The sequence below is a fragment of the Hyaena hyaena genome, unplaced genomic scaffold (genome assembly GCF_003009895.1).
Source record: "Hyaena hyaena isolate Hyena2069 unplaced genomic scaffold, ASM300989v1 scaffold_900, whole genome shotgun sequence".
NCBI classification, from domain to species: Eukaryota; Metazoa; Chordata; class Mammalia; order Carnivora; family Hyaenidae; genus Hyaena; species Hyaena hyaena.
In genome coordinates this window covers 619,420-647,341 of record NW_024081535.1, presented here as the reverse complement: position 1 = coordinate 647,341, position 27,922 = coordinate 619,420, and the positions used below count along the sequence as shown (strand labels likewise).

The 27,922-nt window shown below is 35.3% G+C and overlaps 1 protein-coding gene across 3 annotated transcripts in view; it reads right to left on the bottom strand.

Moving 5' to 3' along the window:
• RIF1 (replication timing regulatory factor 1) overlaps positions 1–27,922 on the bottom strand; it is a 66,540-nt gene that overhangs the window by 11,049 nt on the left and 27,569 nt on the right. For 2 of the 3 annotated variants that reach the window (XM_039220673.1, XM_039220675.1), the window contains exons 16-28: positions 24,735–24,821; positions 24,311–24,384; positions 23,686–23,866; positions 22,314–22,421; positions 21,802–21,951; positions 9,637–9,736; positions 7,473–7,737; positions 6,052–6,094; positions 5,345–5,547; positions 4,682–4,781; positions 1,791–1,910; positions 900–1,051; positions 450–530 (exon numbers count right to left, since the gene is read on the bottom strand). In XM_039220673.1, coding sequence (XP_039076604.1) covers positions 450–530; positions 900–1,051; positions 1,791–1,910; positions 4,682–4,781; positions 5,345–5,547; positions 6,052–6,094; positions 7,473–7,737; positions 9,637–9,736; positions 21,802–21,951; positions 22,314–22,421; positions 23,686–23,866; positions 24,311–24,384; positions 24,735–24,821 — 1,664 coding nt within the window. The remainder of the gene's footprint in view (positions 1–449; positions 531–899; positions 1,052–1,790; positions 1,911–4,681; positions 4,782–5,344; positions 5,548–6,051; positions 6,095–7,472; positions 7,738–9,636; positions 9,737–21,801; positions 21,952–22,313; positions 22,422–23,685; positions 23,867–24,310; positions 24,385–24,734; positions 24,822–27,922) is intronic. The other variant, XM_039220674.1, reaches the window with a different exon arrangement.

Here is a 27,922-nt window from a genome sequence, read left to right as displayed (position 1 = left end):
CTGGGTGGCTTAGTCGGTTAAGCGTCCGACTTTCGCTTGGGTCATGATCTCGCGGTTCGTGGGTTCGAGCCCCGCGTCGGGCTCTGTGCTGACTGCCAGCTCAGAGCCTGGAGCCTGTTTCAGAGTCTGTCACTCCCTCTCTCTCTGACCCTCCCCTGCTCACGCTGTCTCTCTCTCTCTCCTAGAAATAAATAAAAATATTTAAAAAAAAAAAAGTTTATTTATTCATTTTTAAGAGAGAGAGTAGGGGGGAGAGAGAATCCCAAGCAGGATCTCTGCTGTCAGCTTACAGCCTGATGTGGGGCTCAAAACAATGAACCGAGAGATCATGACCTGAGCTAAAATCAGAAAGTCAGACACTTAACTGACTGAGCCACCTAGGCACCTGTAAAATAGTACTTTTAATTAAAAATTTAAAAACTAGTTACTTCAACATCTTCCATACTTACACAGACTCTTCATGAGTATACTGAGAAAACAAAGTATCTTGTGAAACATCCAGATTATTATACATGGCAGGAATATCGCACCTGAAAAAGATATTACGTAAGTAACGTCAACATTTGATATTCCTACCATTAGAAATTAAACTTAAAACTGTATCTTTTTATCTTTTAAGAACTGAAATCAAGACTTATATGCTTATTTTGGGTGAAATCATTTTCATGATGGATGAAATGGATGAAACACTACCCCCATTAACGATTTACCTCTGAATTCAGAAATATTTAATATATAACTAAGTTACCATATACATTATGAAATAGCCATGTTATGGCACATCTTTCTGGCATTAATATATATACAAGTATCTTAGTTCTAAACACAAAGTTAACATTGCCTCACAAAATCTAAATGTGAATACAGAATACCCAATTCAAGATAAAAGGACTACAAACCTCTTTGTTTTGAGTACTTCTTTCTGATGTTCTGTTAGTATTCTTTCCTTTGTTTCTTTTCCTTCAGACGGTATAAACACAAAGTCAATAGACTTTTCTTCTTCCAAAGGCATTTCACTCTTTGCTTTCGGAGAAGACGACTCTAATTTCAACTGCAAGTTTTAAAAAGGCAAATGAACCAATGTCTCTTCTAGCACTCTAGAAAACGTTTTCACTAGACTAAGTTTGAAATTCAAAACTGAATATGATACCCCTGGTTAATAATTAGTACAATGTTGCTCATTTTCATTCTACCTCTAAAAAAAATTCAGGAAGTAAAAATTATTAAAACTCTTTAAAAATAATGCGCTACAGACCAATAACAATGGTACTGTTATTTTTACAATTTTTCAATGTAACTGTTTTCACTCTACATCACAGTTGCTCTGACACTGTGTTGGAGTCTTTCTTTAAAGCAGAACATTCTTTCATTTTGCCAAAGGCCATGGATTCAAGATTCTAGAGTACCCTTAGTATAAGTCATGGAAGAGATGAATATTGTCTAAAGATCAGTTGACTGGCAACTAGTAAGATTATGAGTTTTAGATTTAGATGTCTTACCTAGGTGTTCATACCTATAGTTGATTCCACTTCAAGAAAGCCACTGACTGAATTCTATACTTAATGGATAATACATATTAAAGACTTTATTAAACTTTAGTAAGAATGAATCATCTCCCAAAGCTTCTAGATTTCCATGCTATTCTGAGTCCTTTTAAACCAAACTCCTATTATTCTTCTTTAATCCTCTTATTTAGCCTTTAACAGCTTTCTCTTCCAATCAGAAGTTACATGTTCTCAAAGTAACATATGCTTTAAAAGTTCTATTAAATAAATTTTGGAAAAACATACTTTGCCTGGTGGTTTCATATTTTCTTTTGCATCCTTTGTTTGTGCCAAAAAAGAATCTCTCTTTCCACTTGATTTTCTTTCCATGCCACTTATCTTCATATTTAACTGTGAATTTTCTGTCTGTTTTATTCAAAATAAAACAATTAAAAAAAATTTTAGTGCTTTTATTTTTGAGAGAGTGAGCATGCATGAGCAAGTAGGGACAGAGAGAAGGAGACACAGGATCTGAAGCAGTCTCCAGGCTCTGAGCAGAGCCTGACATGGAACGAAAACCCACAAACCATGAGATCATGACTTGGGCTGAAGTTGGATGCTCAACTGAGCCACCTAAGCGCCCCCAAAATTAAAACTATTTTTAAGTGCAAATGCTCTACGACTTCTTTGCAATTTTTGAAAATTCCAGTTTAATAAGTACTAATTTCAAATATTAAAATTCTTTCTCATTACTCCAACTTATTCAAATCATGTCAAAGAAAGAGCCATTGTGTTAATTCAACAGCAAATAGATTTGACATTTATAACTTACACAGTTTTGCACTGTTTTTATAAATTTTATAAAATCTGAATGTTTTGAGAATTTTACAAATTCTAAGAATGAGATACATTGTATAAATACTGAAACTGAACCAAATTACTGGACTCAAAGACACTTCCAATTACTGAAAATATTTCTAAGAAAAAAAAATCACAGCCGTGAAACTTTAAACATCATACAACCAATAAAATATGCATGATGGGCCAACAACTAAAGCTAGAGTACTTAATTAGTTGTTAACTTTTCTCTCTTACAGGTTCTAAACAAACACCAGACTCCATTTGTTGTTGGATAGAAACAAAGTTAGCTAAGGATGTCATACTTCATGGATATGCAGTACCCATGTCTTTACTCCTTGTCCTCAGACAGTAATTATTATCAGCCAAAGTTACTTTGTTTCAAGTGGGTATGTGACAGCAAATAGTGTTTTTCTGATACTAGGAATGAGGGATTTGATGGAAAGAAAAGTTAAGGGTAGCTCTTGTTGTTTTGCTTTTAATTATTATTATTTTTTTTAGTGTTTATTTTTGTCAGAGAGAGAGCACGAGCAGGGGATGGGCAGAGAGAGAGGGAAACAGAATCCGAAGCAGGCTCCAGGCTCTGAGCCATCAGCATAGAGCCCAACCTGGGCCTCAAACTCATGACCATGACATCATGACCTGAGATGAAGTCAAATGCTTAACCAAACGGAGCCACCCAGGCACCCCAAGGGCAGCTCTTATTTAGACATGGACCAGTAAGTATTATTTGTGGTTTACCTAAAGCAACACTTAGCCATGTATTATAATAATTACAACATTTGCAAAGGAATACATATGAAATATCACTGTTCAAAAAAGATCATTAATGAACAAAAATCAGACCATTTACATGAGAATCTATGGTGAAATTTAATGCTTTTAAATCATAAAAGTATTTCAGGTCAACAGGCAATAAAAGTTAAAATAAATGAAATTCCATCAAATGAAAAAGCTTTTGCACAATGAAGGAAACACATCAACAAAAGGAAAAGGCAACCTACCTTATGGGAGATTACGTTCAAATCATACTTCTGATATGGGGTTGGTACATAATATTTTTAAAAATTCCAAATAAAAAATGGGTAGAGGACTTGAATAGGTACTTTTCCAAAAATATACAGATAGCCAACAGGCACGCGAGAAAATGTTCAACATCACTAATTATCAAGGAAACACACCAGTAAGAGTGACTATTAATGGAAAAGACAAAAACTAACAAGTGTTAGCATAGGTGTGGACAAAGGGGAACCCTTGCATTCTGGTGGAAGGTAATTAGCACAGCCACTATAAAACACAGTACAGAAGTTCCGCAAAACATTAAAAATAGAACTACCATACAATCTAGCAATTTTGCTTCTGGGTATTCATAAAAGAAACAAACACAAAAACAAAAACAAAAAACAATTCGAAGAGATGTGCACCCTCATGTTCACTGCAGCATATTCACAATAACCAAGATATGGAAATAACCTAAGTGATCAGTGAAAAATAAAGAAGATATACACACACGATGAAATATCACTTATAAAAAGGAATGAAATTTTGCCATTTGTGATAACATGGACTGACCTAGAGGGTATTATGTTAAGTAAAATCTCAGACAAATACTATACAATTTCACCAACAGATAAAATCTAAAATATAACATGAACAAACAACACAGAAAAACTCAAAGACAGGAAACAAACTGCTGGTTACCAGAGAGGGGATCAGTTGGGAGGAAAGAAAACTGGCAAAGGGGATCAAGAGGTACAAACTTCCCATTATAAAATTAATGAATCAGGGCATCTAGGTGGCTCAGTTGGTTAAGCGTCTTGATTTCAGCTCAGGTCAGGATCTCAAAGTTCATGAGATCAAGCCCCACTTCAGGCTCTGCACTGATACTGTAGAGCCTGCTTGGGATTCTCTCTCTCCCTCTACTCCTCCTTGTCCCCACCCACTCACACTCTTTCTCAAAATAAACATATAGAAAATAAAAAAATCATGGGGATGTGATATACAGCACAGGGAACATAGTTAATAATACTGTCTTAACTTTGTATGACAGACAGACTTATCATGAAGATTGTTTCATGATGCATAAAAATATCAAATCACTATGATGTATATACCTGAAACATATACTGTACGTCAATTACATTTAGATTAAAAAAAAAAAGTATTCAAGCCAGAAAACTAAGGTTATAGAAAAATCCTATATTATGATGCTCTTATGCCCAAGCTTTACTTAAGTCAATAAAATATTCTAAGTTTTTGTGTTTTAAAAAATTATACCAAAATCCAATAAACTGACTACACAAATACCACTGGAAAGTAAAAAAAATACTTTAACTTACTCCATCTGAGTATGGGCCACTGGATTCCTCCATAATGTCAACATTTTCCAAACCAGGCAAGAGAAGCAGAAATTTCTGTTTGGCTTGTCTTAATATTGGTCTTTAAAAAAGTACATAAACATATATAACTTGAGTCAAGTAATACTGGTGAATACCAATGATATGTTAACACAGACACTTTAATTACAATTTTAAAGTAACAAAATACATTCAGTTTAAAGACTTTCTTACTCTATATACAAAAAACTGGGAGAAATGTAAATCATATTTAGTTTCTTTGCTAAACTCTTGTTACCAAATTTCCTTACTTAAAAAGTTTCCAAATTTTTATCGTATAAAATTTTTAAGCAAAAGTAGACTTTTACATTAAATTCCAATATACACATCATCCAGATTTAATAACCATCAATTTCTTGCCACTTGCACCCATTGTTTCCTTTTATTAAGGAAAATTTTAAATTGCTTTTTATGTTCCTATAACCAAGGTTAGTCTAAGGATCAAGGTAAACCTAATAATTGTTTAATAATTACCATATACTCAAAATAAAATCTCAACTGAGGAATCCTCTGCAATGATTCCTCTAAGAAAAATTCATTTTAAAACAAAAATATCAATTTACATATAATAGGTAACTATATGATATAGGTTTGTTATTGGCATACTTTAACTCTTCAGGATAAGTCAACATTGTCACTTTAGCAAATGTGGCATTCCAGAACTGAGCGCTCTGTTTTCGAATCTGTTTATTCTTGTGCAAAAATATTATGCATAATAACGGAGAAATCTGTTCAAGAAGTTCGCTGTCGTAAGTTCCAGTGTAGCTGAAGTGCAGACAAGCAATTATCTCTCCTAGTAGCTTTTCTAACTAGACAAAAGAAAAATTTTGTTAGGATAACATTTGGAAATGTGCTTTTAAAACAGGACAAATGAAAGCACAAAGAATAACTCACAACATGTTACTACTTCAATTTTTAAAGTTCAAATGGTTTTTAAAGCACTAATTAGTTTCCTTAAATATATGTTTATTATAAACTGACAGACTGTCAGATGAAATTAATTACTGATATAAGATTTGATGTCAAACTTATTTTTCATTAACAGAAACATAATTAGCTGGCTACACAAGTTTTACCTAAAAATTCTCTATGTAAAGGGATAAGAGTTAATGAAGTCTATGAATTTAATGCAACATTACTCAATTCTTCTTTAAAAAACCTATCTTGTGAATATGTCCATGTCATGTTAATAAATGTCCATTAAAACAAAGTATAACCCTTTAAAAATCAGAACCTTATGTATGGAAGACAACTATATGAACTCTAACATTTCCTCATGAAAGTATGTTTTATAGAAAATTGTCTATTTTTACCTTGTTGCTCATACAACCATACACTTTAGGAACTTCATCAAGCCTGGGAAGAAAAACACAAGAGTACCACTTATATTTTAGAAAATTAGGCCTAAAAATATGTAATGCAGCCATAAAAATGAGACATGTGCAGTGACATAAAAAGGTGCCCCAAAACGTAATTTTAAAAATATCAAATTATCAAAATTTAAGCATGAAACAAACCTATCTTTAAAAAATGAACCACAGAAAAGCATTTGGAATAGACCTCAAAATACTAATACTAGTTTACTTGTTTTTGTACCATTTTAAAAAAGCATAAATTATTTTTGATGAAGCTTAAAGACTAAAAGATGTACAAAAAGTTAATGTGTTTGGGGTTCTACTTTGTACTTTATAAAATCAGTTCATAAAACGTTCTCTATAAATATAATTTTAAAAAGATGGACAATTGTGATTGAACCATGTAGCCTTGCTAGAAAAAACATCAAAAAATTCTTTCAATGAAAATTCCTTTTTAAAAAGTATGCTATTTGGGGTATTTCAGGGTTTGCTTTAAGGCAATGTCTGCTTCAATTCCAATGTAAAGGATAATGTAAATTAAAATAAATTTTTGCAGGATAATTCAGAAATTTAAATGTGTATACGATTTGGACCAACAATTTGACTTCTAGGGCCTTGTTCGCAAGTAGTAGTAGAATGAGGACACAGATGTGTGCACAAGTATGTTCAACTATAAAATTATTGAATGAATAGGCTAGAAAAACACATATGTCCACTAATAGAAAACTGGGTACAAAGTTTCATGGAACCCTATGGAGACATTACAGAGAATGAGATTCTTAGATGTACGGTACAAGATGCATACAGTATTTTAAGTGCATACCACACACTTAATTGAAAAGTACCATGTCAAATACGCTTCATATACGTTATATACAATAACAGATATATTTGTATTAATAAATCTGAAAAAATATGCACTAAATTGAAAAGGGGGGTAAAGGGGTGCCTAGGTGGCTCAGTAAGTTAAGTATCTGACTTTGGCTCAGGTCATGATCTCCTGGTTCATGAATTCAAGTCCCACATCAGACTCTGTGCTGACAGTACAGAGCCTGGACCCTGCTTCAGATTCTGTGTCTCCCCCTCTTTCTGCCCCGCCCCCCACTTGCACACGCACACACTCTCTCTCCCTCAAATAAACATGAAAAAAAATTTTTTGAAAAGGGTGTACTACCACAAAAAAATTTAGAACTTATAATTTCTACCTTGTTTTATATATGATTTGAACTATCTTTTGAACAAAAGCACAGTATATTATCCTCTTCACTAAATTGTAAAGACTACCATTTGTAACCACATGGTGCTAGGAAAATGACCAAAGTTTGCTACCTAGATCTAAGACATTTAATTCAAATCTATTAAGTCAAAAAAATACTTACTTTGAGTTTTCATAAAATAATGCCAGGGGTCTTGATAAAGTTGCAAATATTTTTCGGATCATAGAAGGCAAAGAAATACGTCCAAGTACATTAGAAAGAATACCAGTGATTGAGTTGCCAATAGTCAGAAGAGTATCAGAATGTACTTCCTTGAAGCTCAGAGTGTGGAAAGAGTAGATCACTCTCACGATAAGTTTAAATAAAGACGCCAATTTCCCTAAAGGTTCTTTCTTCTTTTTGGACCAATCTGAAGGTCTCTGCGGTGCTAAGATAAAATTTAATTCATTAAAATGTCAAAGTACTTCGAAAAGTGTCGTTGTACATTTTAATAATTTATCTCATTTAAAGGACAGATACTGTCATACACGTTTCTGTAGAATGATACTCACAAATCTTAAAATGATATACCATTAGTGGATAACCACCACTACGATAGTATCTTTAAAACAGAAGCAGAAACAAAAGAAAACTATTTGGCAGATCTAGAAGAATTCAGAAAAGTGGGTGTCTTTTCTCTAAGACATTACAAAATGCATTTCAAGCTTTTATAGTCTCTGAATTTCAACAACTGATTTGTAGGAAAATACTAAACTATGTAAGTTCCTAAATTAAATTTTAAAATTCAGCTTTTAAAACAAAAATTCCCTTAGAAATTATTGCTTCCTGGCTTATTTATAATACACTGAACCCTACAAACAACATTAAACAAATCATACATCCAAATCCTCAGCAAGAAGACAGGGAAAAAAGCTTAGATTTAAAGAAAAAGATATATCTTAAAATCACTGTCTGACTTTCCTGTTTACCATTATTAGATTGTCTCTCTTCAGATACCTAACTATGGGGATGAATCCACTTTTGTCAAAAACAAAAACACACAAAAAAACCAAAAAAACACAGTCCAAAATTATCTGTTTCCTTCAAAGAATATAATCTCTAAAAGTAAAATAGCTCAGATTTAAGAGAAAACTCTCCTTCTTCTCTAGAATCTGTTTTCCAGATGAATATAAATTAGAATGGCCTCCCAGAAATTTCAGGCCACGATGTTAAGGCTGAGAAGATAGCCCATCAATCAGGTGACACCTATCCCACACCTCTGTCTACTCAAGAGGATCCAAAAGCAGTGAATTCTTAGTGATAATGACTAGATCTTGGTCTCTAAATGCCATGTTCGGCAAAAGAAACTATGTTTCTTGGAAATATGTCTGGTTCCAGGCTCAAGGAGGAAAAAGTACAGAATGAGCCTGATTAACTTATGCCAAAGTTCTTAAAAAAAAAAAAAAGGAAACCCATGTAACGGTCAAAGAGGTCAACATGAGCATAAATATTAATGACAATGAATTATAAACCACTGAGTAACAGAAACTCAGTGGTAAAAATAAATGAGACAAAGAAAGTTCTCTTACATTAGGATGTCATATGCACCTGGAAGTGACTGGTGCCTAATCATGTTCAATAACTGCAAAATTATTTATTATGAATAGGAGATAAATAATAGGGATGGCTTTTAGAATTAATTAAAGGAGCTAAGCATCTTGACACAATTTGTTAAATTTAGGTTAATCAAATGAAACAATGAACTCTTCTTCTTCTGGTAACTTTAGTGTTTGAGACAAAAAGCATTAATAGATGATAAAATCATGAGTCAAAGATGGCTGACAAAAAGTTATTTATATAGTCTCAAATAATCTGCCACAAAACATTAACTTATTAATCATAGGTACTCTAATTTACAGTGGAAAACTTGGCAGATATTGTCTTAACCAACTAGTAAATGTTAACATTACCAGTAACGGGATTTATAAGAACATTTTAACATCAAATTTTCCTGCTCAGATAATCCCTTGTATAAGATGGCAAGTAAAATCACTCCTACTACACAATCTCTAGATAGGATTATATTGATCTTTCTGTGCTATACAAAGGAAAAGGGGTGTGTATGTGTGCGCACATGTGTGCACGTGCATGTGTGACACTGCGAGTGTTGGCAAGAGCATGTAAGCTCCTATCATACCACTGTTATATAACAAAGTTGTAGGACATGGTTATACAACACCAAAAGTAGGTACAATGAGGTCAGAAAAAACATTTGGATTTGTTTTAACAACAGGTTAAACAATCGTGTCTATCAAATACTGGGTGAACAAACAAAAAAAGCACTTACATTTAACTTTTGGCTGATATTTAATATTATATGGTGAGAAGTCAACGCAATCAATCATTACAGTAATAATATGAATGATCCTTTCTAAGAGCAACAAATTCTGGGGAAGAAAAATTAAATATTATATTAGAAACTTCCAACTACTGGCATAGACTCCAAATATACTAAGCATCAACAAAACATTTAGGACATTCACTCCCACATATAACCTATAAGGTACATAAAATACGCAATTAGGAATACTTCCTGATAAACCGCTCTGTGCCAAGTACTGTAACTTTTGTTTCTTAACAATTAGGGAAAATAAATCAGTTTTAAGATGCCCATTAGACTCAGCATATACACCAATAAATTGATACTGATGAACAAGGTTCTCTTTTTTAATTTTTAAAGTTCACTTATTTATTTTCTTTAGTAATCTCTACACCCAGCATGGAGCTCAAACCCACGACCCCAAGATCAAGAATAAAATACTCTTCCAACTGAGTCCACTAGGTGCCCCAAAAGAGCAAGGTATTTTTTTGGTTTTTGTTTGTTTGTTTTTTCTTAGTGTTTATTTTTGAGAGAGAGTGCACACAAGCAGGGGAGGGGCAGACACAGGATGCTGAGCAGGCTCCAGGCTCTGAGCTGTCAGCACAGAACTCAACACTGGGCTCAAACTCATGAACTGTGAGATGATGACCTGAGCCAAAGTCAGATGCTCAATTAACTAAGTCACCAAGGCACCACTCCTAGCAAAACTAAGTAACAGAAGACACGGAGCTCTAAGAGAAAGGTTAAAACACTACTGAAATTAATGATCTAGAACACAAATGCACTTTCTTCTCTTATTCTCCATTACTATCCACTTTTCCACTTCACTGGGATAATTCACATGTCTGCCCCCAAAGACAATCTCCCCCAATATGTATTAAGAGCCAGAGGGAGGAAAGCAGGAGTGCCCCCAATGAATCAACAAAAATTACACAGACAGTCAGTCCAGATGACAATCCATATTTTCACGTAGAAAAGCTGTTAAATCTCCAGGTGCTTCCTTCTTGCTCCAAAGACTGAGTAAAAGATGCCTCTAACTTCAATTTGCCATCAAGGCTGGAAAAAGAGGGGCTCTCTGTTCAGTTAGGAAATACATTCCAGATACCAGTATTGCTCAGTATTAACCATGGTCAATGAACATGTACATTCACAAGGAGAACCAGTTCCATGAGAAATATGTGCTAAATACCAACAGTACTAACCCATGAGGAAAAATCTAGTAACAGAAGAAAATTAATATGCTCAGAGAGAAGTGAAAATATTACTGACTTATTATGTGGAAACTAATTTGACAATAAACTATTTGTAAAAAAAAAAAAAAAAAAAAGAAAAGAAAAAAAATATTACTGACTTAAAAACCGTAATTATAGGGACGCCTGGGTGGCACAGTTGACTGAGCATCCAACTCTTCATTTTGGCTCTGGTCATGATCCCAGGATTGTGGGATCGAGCCCCATATCTGGCTCTCTGCTGACAGTGCAAAGCCTGCTGGGGATTCTCTCTGCCCCTCCCCCAGTCTCACTCTCTTCAAAATAAACTTAAAAAAAAAAAACAAACCCAGAGAAAGCTACAATAACTAAAATACCACTATTGTAAAAATAAAACCATTATAAAACACTTCAGCATTTAAACCTCAAATTAAGTCAAAAATAACCAAAATCCTAGAAAGCAGTACCAAACAAAACACAAACAGGTGTAGAAAAAGAAAAGGACAGAGAAGATAAATTCAAAGGGTCTAAAAACCATCTAAAACAATACTCAAAAACAGGATGGACAAAGAGCACCACTAAAGCAAGGCAAATTTTCTAGGGGAAGGCACAGCTCTTTAGATTGAAAGGGTCTACATCAAGTACTGAAAAGAATAGTTTAAAAATATGTGCCAAAAAAAAAAAGATGTCCCAAGCAGTGCCTGGGTGGCTCAGTCAATTAAGCATCTGATGTCAGCTCAGATCATGATCTCACAGTTTATGAGTTCAAGCCCCACACTGGGCTCTCAGCTGTCAGCACAGGTGTGCTTCCAATCCTGTCTCTGTCTCCCTCTGTCCAATCCTGTCTCCGTCTCCCTCTGTCCTTTCCCCATTTGCACCCTCTCTCTTAAAAATAAATATTTAAAAGTTAATAAAAAGATTCCCCAAAAGACAACCTGGTGAAATGTGTAAATTCCAAAACCTAGAGAAAAATCCTACAACTTTAGAGAACAGTTATTAAGAAAAAAAAAAAGGTATCAAACTATTCATTTGCAACAACATAACCTATAATAAATAAATAAGTTTAGTCAAAATTCTGTGATCTAAATTTTCTGGAACCTAAAAATCATAACTAATCAATTGATTATGTGCTGAACAAAGAGGTAGCAATCATATATATATATATATATATATATATATATATATATATGCTGAAATCTGTTCTTTTTTCTTAAAGAATAAGATACAGTGAATAAAAATTAAGGAAAACAATGGGATACAGGAAACTAAGCTAAGCAACAAAATATCCTCAAATTCTGTAAACTATTTTATTTTCCAAATTTTATAGGACCCTGTATAATAATATAGTAAGTAAAATTTAGATTTTTCAACAAAACCTGAAAGGTTATAAGTATAAAAATTTGTGGGACAGTGGTATCAATGAATTTACTTGCTGGGGTAGAATGTTAAGGATATGAACTCTTCAAATTTGAAAGATGAACAGAAGTTTTAAAAGAATATCTGAAAGAAACTAAAGATTAAAACCCATACTCTGTTTCCTATTAAATATGAGATTACATATGCTTATTTTTTTTTTTTAATGTTTTATTTATTTATTTCTAGGACAGAGAGAGAGAGAGAGAGACAGTGTGAGCAGGGGAGAGTCAGAGAAAGACGGAGTCACAGACTGAAACAGGCTCCAGGCTCTGAGCTGGCAGTTAGCACAGAGCCCGACGCGGGGCCTAAACCCACGAACCGCGAGATCATGACCTAAGCGAAAGTCGGACGCTTAACCGACTAAGCCACCCAGGCGCCCCTACATGTGCTTATTAAAAAGACTTCCATATTTATTTATATGCTGCGCAAGTCACAAAAGAGGAGCATCTAAAGTGCTGACAATGCTGTATAACTGACCTTGGTGATGGCTACAGAAATATTTTATATAGTAATCTGTCAAATTGTATTACTTCATGCAATTTTCTATGTATTGCTGGGCAAGCTTTTTTTTTCATTTGTTATTTTTTAAGATGTTTGTTTATTTTGAGAGACAAGGAGCATGAGAGCAAGCACGAGATGGGGAGTGGAGAAAATCCCAAGCAGGCTCCATACCCAGCACAAAACCTGATGCTGGGCTTTGTCTCAGGAACAGCGAGACCATGACCTGAGCTGAAATCAAGAGTCAGACACTTAACGAACTGAGCCACCCAGGCACCTCCATGATAAGTTTCTTTTAAAAAGATTACACAGGGCGCCTGGGTGGCTCAGTCAGTTAAGCATCTGACTTTGGCTCAAGTCATGACCTCACAGTTTCTGAATTCAAGTCCTACTTTGGGTGAGCTTGTGACCCACTTCTGCTTCTCTCTCTCTCTCTCTCTCTCTCTGCCCCTTACTCACTTGTGCCCTCTGTCTTCATCAAAATAATAAAAATAAAATAAAAAAAGATTACACAAATTCTCAAAAAGGTATAAGCATATTTATATCAGTTAAAATCAAGTTGGTAAAATTCAATAAAGTAAACAGGAACTAATTACCATAAAGACAGAAAGTCACAAACCTATAAGCATGATGAAATAGCATCAAAATATGTAATAATCATGTTCAAATACAACAAATTCACAATCAGGGACACACTTTACCAAGGCTCTTTAAAACAGGTGGTAGGGGGCCCCCGGGGGTTAAGCCTCTGACTTCAGCTCAGATCATTATCTCACAGTTTGTGGGTTCAAGCCCCATGTCAGGCTCTGTCCTGCGATCTCAGAGCCTGGAGCCAGCTTCAGATTCTATGTGTCTCTCTCTCTCTCTCTGCACCCCCCCCCCAATAAATAAATAAACATTAAAAAAAAGATAACAGGTAGTAGGGGGAAGATGACAGAGTAGGAGGGGCCTGAATTCACCCTTTCTCCAAAATACACCTGGAGCACAAGGACAAGACATTTATAACTAAACTCTGAACAAGTGCCTGAGGAGCAGAGATCCTTAGGAGACTTCTCTAAGAACAAAAGAGCTGGCAGGTTCAACTTCCCTCCCAGTGCCCAGACTAGACACATGGACATACATAGGAGCTAGCGCAGCATCAACATTCTCCAATTAGCATGCTAAAAGTTTGCCTGCCCCTGTATTTTTCTGTGGACTTGCCCCTCCAACCTGCCATTGGCCTGGCAATGTGCAAGCAGCCCTAACAGGAATCACCAGGACTCCAAAGTCACTCCTGCCCCAGGAGAGGGAAACATCACCATTCCAAATATGGACCCAGCAGTGGACTGGGGGCAGACATCAGGTCTGCCTGCAGGCCTCACTCACCCATGAAAGCTTCTCAGGGAACTCCACAGAGAAAGGAACATGGAGTTCCTTGCTACTGGCAAGCAACTGGTCTGACTCAACTGAAGCCCATGGTGGCACCAGACTGGCCTACTAACAACACAGGGACAAATCCAGCCAACAGGGAGAACGACTGCAGACAACTGAACTGAAGGCAAAAGTGACTCGGACACAACAGCACATACAACACATGTATGAGATACCTCCAACAGCCAGCTTCTGGTGAATAGGGGACACTGAAATGCAGGGCATTACAGGACCTCTTCTTGATCAGGCCTGCAATAGCAGGACATGTAGCTGATTTCCCTAACACACGGAAACACAGTTCGATAAAATGAGCAGACAGAGGAATATGCACCAAATGAAAGAACAGGACAAATCATACCAAGAGAATAAGAGACAAAATGGAAATAAATAATATACTTGATAGAAAATTAAAGTAATAGCCATAAGGATGCCTACTGGACTGGAAAAAAGATTGGAGGACCTCCGTGAGACCCTGAATAAAGAGACAGAAAACAAAGAAGAAACAACCAGAGATAAAGAACTCAGTAAGTGAAATGAAAAATACACTAGGTGGAAAAAGTATCAGATTAGATGAAACAGAAGAATGGATCTGTGACCTGGAAGACAGAGTAATGGAAAACAATCACAGGAGAAAAAAATAATTAATAAAAAATGAAATCAGGGTAAGAAAATTCTATGACACTATCGAGCATAATAATAATCACATTACAGAGATCTCAGAAGAAGAGAGAAAAGGAGGCAGAAAATTTGAATAAATAACTGAAAAATTCCCAAACCTGAGAAAGTCAGCATATCCAGATGCAGGAGGCACATGAGAATCCCCAACAAAATCAACCCTACAAGGTCCACACCAAGATACACAGTAATAAAAGTGGCAAAAAGTAGTGATAAAAAGGAAAATTTTAACAGCAGCAAGAGAGAAGAAAACACTTATATACAAGAAACTGCATATAAACAGTTATATACAAGAAAACCCATAAGCCTATAAGCAGATTTTTCAGCAGAAACCTTGCAGGCCACAAGGGAGGGACATTATTCAAAATGATGAAAGAAAGACACACCTGCAGCCAAGAATGCTCTATCCAGCAAGGCTATCATTCAGAATAGAAGATGAGATGAACAATTTCCAAACAAAACTTAAAAGGAATTCATGACCAAAAAACTAGCCCTGGAAGAAATGTTAAAGGGGACTCTGAGTGGAAAAGACCTTAAGTAGAAGAAAAACAGGAAGCACAAAAAGCAGTAAAATGAAGTATATCTATAAATATTAGTTAAGGGGATACACAAAACAAAAGAATGTAAAATATGACACCATATACCGAAAACACAGGGCAGGTAGAAACAGGAGTAAAGAATGAGGTCAAACTTAAGTTGTGATCAACTTAATATAGACTGATAACTATATGCAAAATATACAAACCTAACAGTAATCACAAATCAAAAACCAATTAATAGACATGCAAAAATAAAAAGGAATCCAAACATCTCACTAAAGCCAGAAAACTGTGAGAAGAGAGGAAGGAAGGAATAGAGAAGAACTACAAAAACAACCAGGAAACAAGAAACAATATGACAATTAAGTGCATACTTTTCAGAAATTACTTTGAATGTAAATAGAGTAAATGCTCCTATCAAAAGACAAACAGTAATGGAATGAATAAAAAAACAAGATCTATCTATATGTTGCCTAAAAGAGACTCATATCAGACCTAAAGACACATGCAGACTGAAAGTCAAAGTATGCAAAAAGAATTAATCAGGCAAATGGAAGTGGAAAAGGAGCCGAGGTAGAAACACTCACATTGGACAAAATAGACTAAAACAGACTGTAACAAAGGAAGATACTATATAATCATAAAGGGGATAATCCAAGAAGATTAAACAGCTATAAATACTTATGCACCTAACATGAGAGCAGCTAGTAACATAATTTATAGTAATACAGTAATAGAGAACTTTAATACCCGCTTACATCAATGGATAGATCATCCAAACAGAAAATCAGGAAGGAAATACTCTTCAATAGTACAATGAATAGTACAATGGACCAGATGAATCTAAGAGATATAGTCAGAACATTCCAACCTAGAACAGCACAACACTCATTCTTTTCAAGTGAATGTGAAATGTTCTCCCGAATGAGCCACAAAACAACTTTAAACAAATTCAAAAATCAAAGTCATACCACCCATCTTTTCCAAACACAACCTTATGAAACAAGAAATCATGAAACACAAATACAGGAAGGTTAAATAACATGCCACGAAACGATGAATGCATCAAGCAACAAATCATGGAAACAAATGAAAATGATGTTCCAAAACCTTTGGGATGCAGCAAAAGTGGGTTTTTTTTTTTTTAATGTTTTATTGATTTCTGAGAGAGAGTGAGAGAGAGAGAGAGAGAGAGAGAGACAGCGTGAGCAGGGGAGGGTCAAGGAGAAAAGGAGACACAGAATCTGAAACAGGCTCCAGGCTCTGAGCTGGCAGTCAGCACAGAGCCCAACGCGGGGCTCGAACCCACGAACCGTGAGATCATGACCTGAGCCGAAGTCAGACGCTTAACCGACTGAGCCACCCAGGTGCCCCTGGGATGCAGCAAAAGTGGTTCTAAGAGGGAAGTTTATAGCATTACAGGCCTATTTCAAGATGCAAGTAAAAAATACCAAATAATCTGATCTTACACTTACAGGAGCAGTAAAAAGAACAAACAGAAACCAAAACTGTAGAAGGAAGGAAATAAAAGAATTAGAAACTAAAAAAAGCAATAGAACAGATCAAGGAACCAAAGCTGCTTATTTGAAAAATTCAATAAAACTGATAAATCTTTAGCCAGTCTTATCAATAAAAAAAGGGGAATCAAACAAAATCAAATGAAAGAGAAACAGGGCCACCTGGCCAGCTTCTTCAGAAAAGCAATGCTACTCTAGATCTTAGGGTTGTCTGTTTGAGCCCCACCTTGAGTATAAAAATTACTTAAAAATAAATAAACCTTAAAAAAAAGAGAAATAAAGACACCATAGAAATAAAAAGTATTGTAAGAATATTATGAAAATTATATATTAACAAATTAAATATCCTAGAAAATACTGATCAATTCTAGAACTGCATTAGGAAGAAATAAAAATAAATACACCAACACCGAGTAATGAAATTGAATCAGTAATCAAAAAACTCCCAACAAACAAAAGTCCAGGGTCAGATGGCTTCATAGGTTAATTCTACCAGACATTTCAAAACGAGTTAATACCCATTCTTTTCCAAATATTCCAAAAAACTGAAGAGAAAGGAAAGCTTCAAGTTAACTGTTTCCAAAACCAGATAAAGATACTATAAGAAAAGAGAGAGAGAACTACAGTCTAGTATCTCTGATAAACATAGATGCAAAATTTCTCAACAAAATACTATCAAATGGAATTCAAAAATACATTAAAGAATAATCCACCATGATCAGGTGGGATTTATTCCTGGGATGCAGTGGAGATTTAATATTCACAAATCAACATGATATATCACAACAAGAGAAAGGATAAGAACTATATGACCATTTCAACAGCTGCAGGAAAAGCATCTGACAAGCATAATATCCATTCATGATAAAACCCTCAACAAAGTAGATTTAGAAGAAACATACCTCCACATAATAAAGGCCATATCTGAAAAACCCTGTGTACATCATACTCAATGGTAAAAACTGAGAGCTTTTCCTCTATGGTCAAGAACAAAGATGTCCACTCCTACCACCTTCACTGAACATAGTACTTGAAGTCCCAGCTATAGCAATCAGAGAAGAACAAGAAATTAAGGGCATCCGAACTGGTAAGGAAGAAATAAAAACTATTTGAAGATGACATAATAGTATACATAGACAAAACCTTAAAAGAAATGCCACCCAAAAACTACTAGAATTGATAAGTGAATTTAGTAACGTCACAGGATACAGTATCAATATAAAGAAATCCATTGCATTTCTATATACTACTAATGAAGCAGCACAAAGAGAAATTAAGGAAACAATCCCACTTACAATTGCACAAAAATAATAAAATACCTAGGAATAAACATCACCAAGGAAGTAAAAGACCTGTAACCTAAAACATATAAAACACTAATGAAAGAAATTGAAAATGACACAAATGGAAAAATATTCCATGCACATGGACTGGAAAAACAAATGTCTATATTATCCAAAGCTATCAACAGATTTAATGCAATCCCTATAAAAATCCCAATAGCATCTTTCACAGAAGAGAATAATCACAGAATTTGTATGGAAACACAAAGACTCCAAATGGCCAATGAAATCTTGAAAAAGAATACTAAAACTATCACAATCCCCAATACCAAAATATGCTACCAAAACTGTAGTAATCAAAAGAGGACAGCACTGGCACAAAAATAGACACACAGATCAATGGAAGAGGACAGAAAGCCCATAAATAAATTCCTAACAATATAGTCTATCTTTGACAAAAGAGGCAAAACTGTGCAAAAAAAAAAAAAAAGATGGTCTCTTCAACAAACGATGTTGGAAAAACTAGACAGTTACATGCAAAGGAATAAAAGTAGAGCACTTTCTTACACCAGACAAAAAAAGAAACACAAAATGGATTAAGGGCCTAAACATAAGACATGAAACCATAAAAATCCTAGAAGAGAGAACACAGTAATTATCTCTGATATTGTCCACAGCAACATTTTTCTAGGTATGTCTCCTGAGGCAAGGAAAACAAAAGCAAAAATAAATGATTGACACTACATCACAATAAAAAGCTTTGCACAACAAAGTAAACAATCAGTAAAACTAAAAGGCAACTTCTGGAATGAAGAAGGTATTTGCAAATAACATATCGGAAGTCAGTATTCAGGTAAAGAACTTCTACAACCCAATTATATCAAAAACAACAAATAATTCAATTAAAAATGGCAAGAAGATATGAACATTTCTTCCAAGAAGACACACACATAGCCAAGCAGACACATGAAAAGATGCTCAACAGCACACATCATCAGGAAAAACCAAAACCACATGAGATATTACCTCACATCTGTCAGAATGACTAAAATAAAAAACTAGAAACAAGTGTTGGCAGTAATGTGGAAAAAAAGGAACCTTCATGCACTGGTGGGAATACAAACTGGTGCAGCCACTCTGGAAAACAGTACAGAGATTCCTCAAAAAATTAAAATAGAATTACCATATGATCCAAGAACACCACGTCATTTACCCAAAGAACACAAAAACGTTAATCTGAAAGATACATGCACTCCTAGGTTTACTGCAGCATTACCTACAAGAGCCGAATTATGGAAGCAGCCCAAGTGTCCATCAGTAGATGAATGGATAAAGATGTGGTGTATATATACAACTGAATATTACTTAGCCATTAAAAAAAAAAATGGTATCTTGCCATTTTCAACAAGGTGGATGGACCTAAAGGGTATAATGCTAAATGAATTAAGTCAAAGAAAAAACAAGGATATCATTTCACTATGTGGAATTTTAGACAAAAGAAACAAGAACAGGGTTGCCTGGGTGGCTCAGTAGATAAAGTGTCTGACTTTGACTCAGGTCAGGGTTTCACAGTTCATGGGTTCAAGACTGGGGTCAGGCTCTGGGCTGACAGTGAAGAGCCTGCTTGGGATTCTGTCTCTCTCTTTGCCCCTCCCTGATATGTACGTTCTCTCTCTCCCAAAACTTAAAAACAACAAGAAAGAGGCAAACCAAAAAACAGACTTTTAACTACAGAGAAGAAACTGTTGGTTACCAGAGGGCAATGGCAATGGGCAAAATAGATAAAAAAAATTAAAAGCACACTTATGATGAACACTGTTATGTAGCAAATTATTGAATCACTGTACTTTACACCTGAAACAGTAACATTGTACGTTAACTATACTTGGACCAAAATAAGAACTAAAAAAAAATTAATATTCTATGATTATTAATAGCAGTAATAAGAGTAGCTTTAGATCATTTATTGGAAAAGATGAAGCCTTCAGATATAAGTTAAAAAATTACCCAGAAAATGGAAACAAAAACATTCAGTGTATATAGTAATGACACAGAAAATTTAAAAATTAGAAATCCATCTTTTCCGAATTTTGAACGTATTTAACATTCTTTTGTTTATTTTTTCAATTTTTAAAACTTGAGAATAATTTACATACAATGTTAGTATCACATATAACGTTCTTTTCCATAATTTGGGGGTAATTCTGATTATTATATTTTCATACAATAGAATTTATCTGTGACTTTGTGATAATTAACGCAACTATAGATATGACATTCTTACACTAGACAAAAACTAGACAATGAGGAATTCCCATCTCACTAATGGAGATACATACAAAAAAATCTTAAAACACTACATGCTACGTTTGAAAAGAATTTCACTGTGACTAAGGGGATCCCAAGAACACAAGACTGGTTGAATATGAGGAAATGCACATCAGCAACAGCTTTCATAAACACCACAAAAGCAACCATGAATAGGTATTTGTGCGGTAGGTAGGAAAAGATGGGCCTTTGGGGTTTTTTTTTTGTTTTTAATTTAAAAAAAATTTTGTTTTTATTTATTTCTGAGAGAAGACAGTGTGAGCAGGGGAGGGTCAGAGAAAGAGGGAGACACAGAACCCGAAACAGGCTCCAGGCTCTGAGCTGGCTGTCAGCACAGAGCCCGACGCGGGGCTCGAACCCACAAACCATGAGATCTTGACCTGAGCCGAAGTTGGATGCCTAACTGACTGAGCCACCCAGGCGCCCCTGAAAAGATGATTTCTAGCTCCTGTACCTCTACTGTTTTTTGTTTTTTTTTTTAAGTTTCTTTTTATTTATTTTGAGGGAGAGCAAGTGAGTTAGGGAGGGGCAGAGAGAGAAGGAAACAGAATCCCAAGTAGGCTTCACCATGTCAGTGTGGAGCCTGATGCAGGGCTCGAACTTAACAACCCTGAGAACATGACCTGAGCAGAAACGAAGAGGCAGATGCTTAACCAACTAGCCACCCAAGTGCCCCAGTATCTCTACTTTAGTTCTAAACAGTGATAACCACTATCAAATGACAGAAGTCCAGATGAAAACAGCATGCTTCAGTTATACAACAGAATTCAAGTGTCAAGAGCACTGTATTCATGTACATATGTATCATAAGTAAATTATTTGTGTAAATACAAAAAAGTTTATTCTAAAATAATACAAACCATCTGAAGGTATCTCTTTTATTAAATAAAGGAAGGGTATAAAATCAGTCCTACATTTTTAAGTCTACAAACTTCTAAATGATTGCCTTTAAAGATGTAACAGATAAATGGGAAAGTTAGCTCCAGGACAAGGTTCTTGTGTTGTCATTCTAGAATGGCACAGGCACAGGCCTATGTAGAAAAGTACTAAAAATGCATCTATGTTAATGGTCTTAAAACACGGACCTTCAAGTCTTATAGACTAAAAACACAAAATTGTTTTGCATGCTGTTACTTGTTTTATATATTAGTCACTTACCAACTAAAAGCATTAATAAATGATAGTTCACACATGTCATCTCAATTTATTTGAGAAGTATTCTTTAAATACAACCAAGATCGGTATGGGATAAACTCACTGAAAAGCCTGCATCTTCTAAACTGGACATGATCTTGGAAGAAAGTTCCTCACAGCACAAGTTCTCTTCCGCAGTTGCCACCAAAGCAGCACAACGGGCAAAGGCTCTATATAATTCTGACCAAGTTCTAAGTAAGGTCTTCATGGTGACCTAAAATTAACAGTAAGGAAGAAAATTTTAAAATGTTTACCTACATATAAAACACCTAATAGAATGTACCTTAAAACGCCACTGTAACATTAAAGGTGTCATAGAAGACACAAGCATACAGGAGTTAAGTTTGCCACCCCCACAGAATTCTATCTGAAGAACTGTGATAATGCCACAATTATCAGAGGTCCAGAGAAATTTCTCTCTTCCTTCACCATTTTAATTTTACTCTAAGCTAATTAAAAGTTATAAGGAAATCTCATTTCACGAAAAATTACTGTAGGTATTCATTATAAAGGGTGAAATAACATTTGCAGAAAAATGTAAATTCTTGAAGTAAAAAAAATCTGACACTGCCTTACCACTGGAAACTTCTGTACTGAAAAAATATGGTTTATTGGTAAAGTCAAAGCACCATATATGGCACTAAAATTATGTTCTAAGGCATCACCTTGATTCACTTCATTGGTCTGAAACAAGAAAAATAATGAAGAAGTTAGACAAATTAACATCTACTTCTAGTCTATGTAGTACCATCTTATTATTTGTAGTAAGAATATGTCCCCCAGTGCTGAGATGTTCGAGAGGTGGTGAACTCCTAAGCTCTCTAATTGCAAATATAACCTCATTTGGAAATAGGGACTTTGCAGATGTAATCAAGTTAAAATGAATGCACGCTGGATTAGGGTGTGTCCTGATCCAAAAATTGGTATTTTTTAAGATAAGAGGGATTTAGACAGACAAAAAAGACAGGTAAGAATGCCATGTGAAGATGGAGGGAGAAATTAGAGTGATGTGTCTATAACCCTAGGAACAACCAAAAATTGCCAGCAACGAAGAAGAGTAGAACAATTCTCCAGAGCTCCAGAAGAAACCAAGCCTGCCAACACACTGATATTGAATTTCTAGGCTCCAGAGTTACAAGACTAAACCCCTGTTGCTTCAAGCCATCAGATTACAATAATGTGTTATAACAACCCTGAGAAACAATGCACTGTGTAAGTCCTAAGAAAAAATCCCAGAGTTAAGTCCAAAACCTTTTACTATACATAGAAGGTAGGATTCAATCAAGGACTTGAACTGTTATCCTTCAAATAATAGAAAACTATTTAGGAATGTAACATTTTTCTTCCAGAAGAATGTTAAATGATATCCAGAATTGAGTAGTAAAAATAATGGCTATTGTATTATTACTTAATGAATGTTGAATCTTCATTTTATTTCAGAATCGCAACAGAGTATTTCCCAGAACAAACTCATTTGAAGACTGATAAAGCAGCTGATGAACCATTCATTACTAGTGACAAAACTTGAACTCCATACCCCGCTAATAATGTCAATTCTCAGCAGATTACTGGCTCAGTAACTACTACTATACAGCTTTGCCACAATCGCCAACGTGGCTTGTCCATGGAAATGTTAATATACAGACTGGTCAAGATGAACATTATTCCTTATAGTACAAATAATGAAAGAAGCTGGAATATAAATATGAAAAGTTGTATGTAACAAACCTGAGCTGTCTGGTTTTATAATCACTACTGGAAACAATGGGGCTGATTAGTCCCCACTGAGTTATACCTTCTTGAAAAAGGCAGAATTGCAATGAAAAGAAAAAAAATCAAGTAATATAAAGAATAGGAAATTAATCCCACAGGAGAAAATTTTTAACATCTTCTATTCAAATTCAAACTTCTTAAGTTTTACAGGAAATATGTAGCACTTATGTCATACCTGATTAATCAATTCAGTTAATGGGGTGACTATAATACTCCACATTCTCCAGAGATGCTCCTTGTTTTCCAACAGCTTTGCATTTTGATTAATAACACTTAAAACAGAGTCACTGAAAGCTAGTGGTGAAGTTGGACCAGAAAGGACACAGCCTACAAGTGTTTCCAGATTAAGAAAAAACCTGAAGAAAAAATGTTGAGCCATGCATTAACCAGAGCACGTTTAACCAAAATACGCTGAACTATAATAAAATTCTATAAACTGACAAGGAAACAAGAATCGGTTAAGCCCCAAGTTGTATTTTGTATTTTTAATTTTAAAAAAGGATATCGTATATAACTCAAGACTCTCATCATCAAATAACCACCTTTCCAAGTTTATAAAAACACTAGTTTAAAGGGCGCCTAGGTGGCTCGGTTGGTTGAGTGTGTCCCACTTTGGGTTAGTTCGTGATCTCATGGTTCTTGGGTTTGAACCCCAAGTCAAACTCTGTGCTGACAGCTCAGAGCCTGGAGCCTGTCTTCAGATTCTGTCTTCCCCTCTTTCTGCCCCTCCCCTGTTCATGCTCTGTCTCTCAAAAAAATAAACATAAAAAAAAGTAAAACAAAAAAAAAACATAAATTACCTTTCATCTTCTACACCATATTCCAAGAGATTATTATTGAAAATTAACTGAATTAAGAACAAAGCAGGAGTCCCCTGAAGAAAGATGGGAGATTGCAGTTAAGTTTATTTCACCATAATCAAGCAACTATGTTCCAAGTTTTTCAACAAATAACCACCATTATTACTATGTATAAGCAAGTAGAAAACATTCCTTAAAGAACTTATGTAATTCAGAAAAACAGTTCCATTAGTTGTGCCGTATTTCTTAACATTAACCTATTACTATAGCAGGTTTTCCCTTTAATATAATCAGCATATCCAAATTTAATTCTCTCAAAACTTCAATCTATGTTTCACTACATTAAGGAAAACAACGACGACTGTCATGGAACTTTTTTTTTTCCGGCAATTTTTAATCACATCATTACATTTAAGATACTTGCATTAAGAATATCCATATTAGCAACCTGATATGCTGGTGAACCTAAAACTTTCTGGGGCAGTCCTTTAATTGTAATTTCCATGAGGACCTAAAAAAGATAAAAAGTTTTGCTATAAACAGGCCATAAAAATACTTGGTAAAAATCCAGCTGCGGTATCTATAATCTGTATTTTTAACAATTTATTGTTAAATAATGCTCATTCATTAATGTAAATGCATTCCCATTCAGTTTCAAATACAATAATATGTATTAATGTGAATATATGTTATTTTTAAAAGTTCAAATACAGAAATATAAAACAAAATAATAAAGTCGTTTTTATCCAACAACAAAAAAAAATCAGTGCTATCAGTTTGGAGTTTATTTTCCTAGATCTTCTAAATTGCCATGTATTTTAGTAAACAGAGAAACAGAACTTCCTGGGCTAGCTGTCATATATATATATATACTTTTATACCATTAATTATATTATATGTTAGACACTCTGGAACTGACCTTCATCTGATTATATTATGGAGTTTTCACATCAATATATGTAAACATTTTAAGTTTATTTATTCATTTAAGTAACCTCTATACTCAATGTGGGGCTCAAACTCACAACCCCGAGATCAAAAGTCATATGCTCTTCTGGGGCATCTGAGTGGCTGAGCTGGTAAGTGTCCAACTCTTGATTTTGGCTCAGGTCATGATCTTGTTCTCATAGTTGAGCTTAGTGTCTCGTTAAACTCCACATGACAGTGGAGAACATGGCTGGAATTCCCTCTACCCCTCTCTGCCACCACCACCCCTCCCCATTCACTCGCTCGCAGATTCTAACAAGAGTTAGAAGAGTTGTACGCTCTTCTAAATAATCCAGATGCCCCCTATATAGACATTCTTAACTACTATAGGAACATGTATAGTTCATTCAAACATTTTTCTATTAATGGCCCTTGAGGACATTTTTTCCAAAATACCACAAAAATACTCTGCAATGAATTATGTACTTGCTAGTGCCAAAAGCAAGTATTTCAAAGGACTACCAACGAAAAACAGGGTCTGAAGACACACCTCACAATCCCTACCAAAATAACATGAGAGCTTCACAGAGCTAGAACAATGCATCCTAGTTTGTATGGAATCACAAAAGATCCCGAATAGCCAAAAAAATCCTGAAAAAGAAAACCAAAGCTGAAGGCATCACAATCTCAGACTTCAAGATGTATTACAAAGCTATAATCATGAAGACAATATGGTAGTGGCACAAAAACACACAGATCAATGGAAAAGAATCCAGAATCCAGAAATGGATCCACAAACGTATGGCCAACTCATCTTTGACAAAGCAGGAGAATACCCAATGGAATAAAGACAGTCTCTTCTGCAAATGACGCTAAGAAAACTGGACAGCAACATGCAGAAAAATGAACCTGGGCCAGTTTCTTACACCATACACAAAAATAAACTCAAAATGGATGAAAGACCTAAACATAAGACAGGAAGCCATCAAAATCCTACAGGAGAAAGTTGGACTGGACCCTGGCTGACCCTAGCAGTTCCCAGAACCAGCCTGGAGATAGAAATGTTCACGTGAAGTGGGAAAGCTCATAAAGGGAACAACTGCAAGGCTAAGATCCTGAGAGGGACTCGCCACCTGGAGAGGCAGCAAGAAAGCAGCAGGTTCCATGGTTGGGCAGCTGAGAGATTCATTACTGTGATTTGTGGGACATTCTATACATGAACTGATACTTCTCTTCCTTCTCCTCAGTCTCTAAGGGCTACTTCAATGAACAAATCAAAGCACACATGGTGTTGCATCCAAAACATCACTACGAGTAGGGAGATAAAGCAACCAGAGTCACACAACAGAGAGCAAGTAACACACTCCAAAAAACACCTCTTGGAGGGCCAGGCCCTGGACAATGTATGACACCTCTTTAATACAGTAGTGCTCGCAGGTGCTGGACACATAACAAGCTTTTAAAACACATAAAGGACACAAAACTAGCCAAAATGATGAAACAAAAGAATTCTCCTCAAAAGAAATTCCAGGAAGAAACGACTACGAAAGAACTGATCAAAACTGATCTAAGCAAAATAACTGAACAAGAATTTAGCAGGGAATCTATTGCTGCAAATCAAGGAACTAAAAAATAGTCATGATGAACTAAGAAATGCTGTAAATGAGGTGCAGAATAAACTAGAGGTGGTGACAGCAAGGATTGAAGAGACAGGGGAGAATAAGTGAAATAGAAGATAAAATTAGGGAAAAGATGAAGCAAAGAAAGAGATAAAAATAATTCTAGACCCCAAGGGGGAGAATTAGAGAATTAAGTGATTCAATGAAACGTAATAATATCTGTACCATAGGATTTCCAGAAGAAAAGAGAGAGAAAGGAGCAAAAGGTATACCTGAACAAATCATAGCTGAGAACTTCCCCCATCTAGGGAAGGAGACAGACATTGAAATCCAAGAGGCACAGAGAATTCCCTTCAGACTTAACCTGAATCAATTTTGTGCAGGATGCAGCATAGTGAAACTGACAAAATACAAAGGTAAAGAGAGAATTCTGAAAGCACCTAGAGACAAATGGGTGTTAACCTACAAGGGCAGACACATAAGGGTAACTGCAGATCTATCTACTGAAACCTGGCAGGCCAGAAAGGAGTGGCAACAAATTTTCAATGTGCTGAAGAGGAAAAATATGTGGCCAAGAATCCTTTATCCAGCAAGCCTGTCTTACAGAATACAAGGAGAGATAAAGGTTTTCCCAAACAAAAAGTGAAGGAATTCATCACCACTAAACCAGTCCTACAAGAGATCCTAAGGGGGACTCTGAGTGCAATATTCCAAGGACCACAAAGGACCAGAGAAAGCACTACAAGCATGAAACCTACAGAAAACACAATGACTCTAAACCCTTATCTTTCAATAACACTGAATGTAAATGGACTAAATGCGCCTATATAAAAAGACATAGGGTATCAGAATGGATAAAAAACAAACAAACAAAAAAAAAACAAGACCCATCTATTTGCTGTCTACGAGAGACTCATTTTAGACCGGAGGAGGCCTTCAGATTGAAAGTGAGGGGATGGAGAACCATCTATCATGCTACTGTAAGTTAAAAGAAACCTGGAGTAGTCATACTTCTATCAGACAAACTAGATTTTAAACTAAAGGCTGTAACAACTGATGAAGAGGG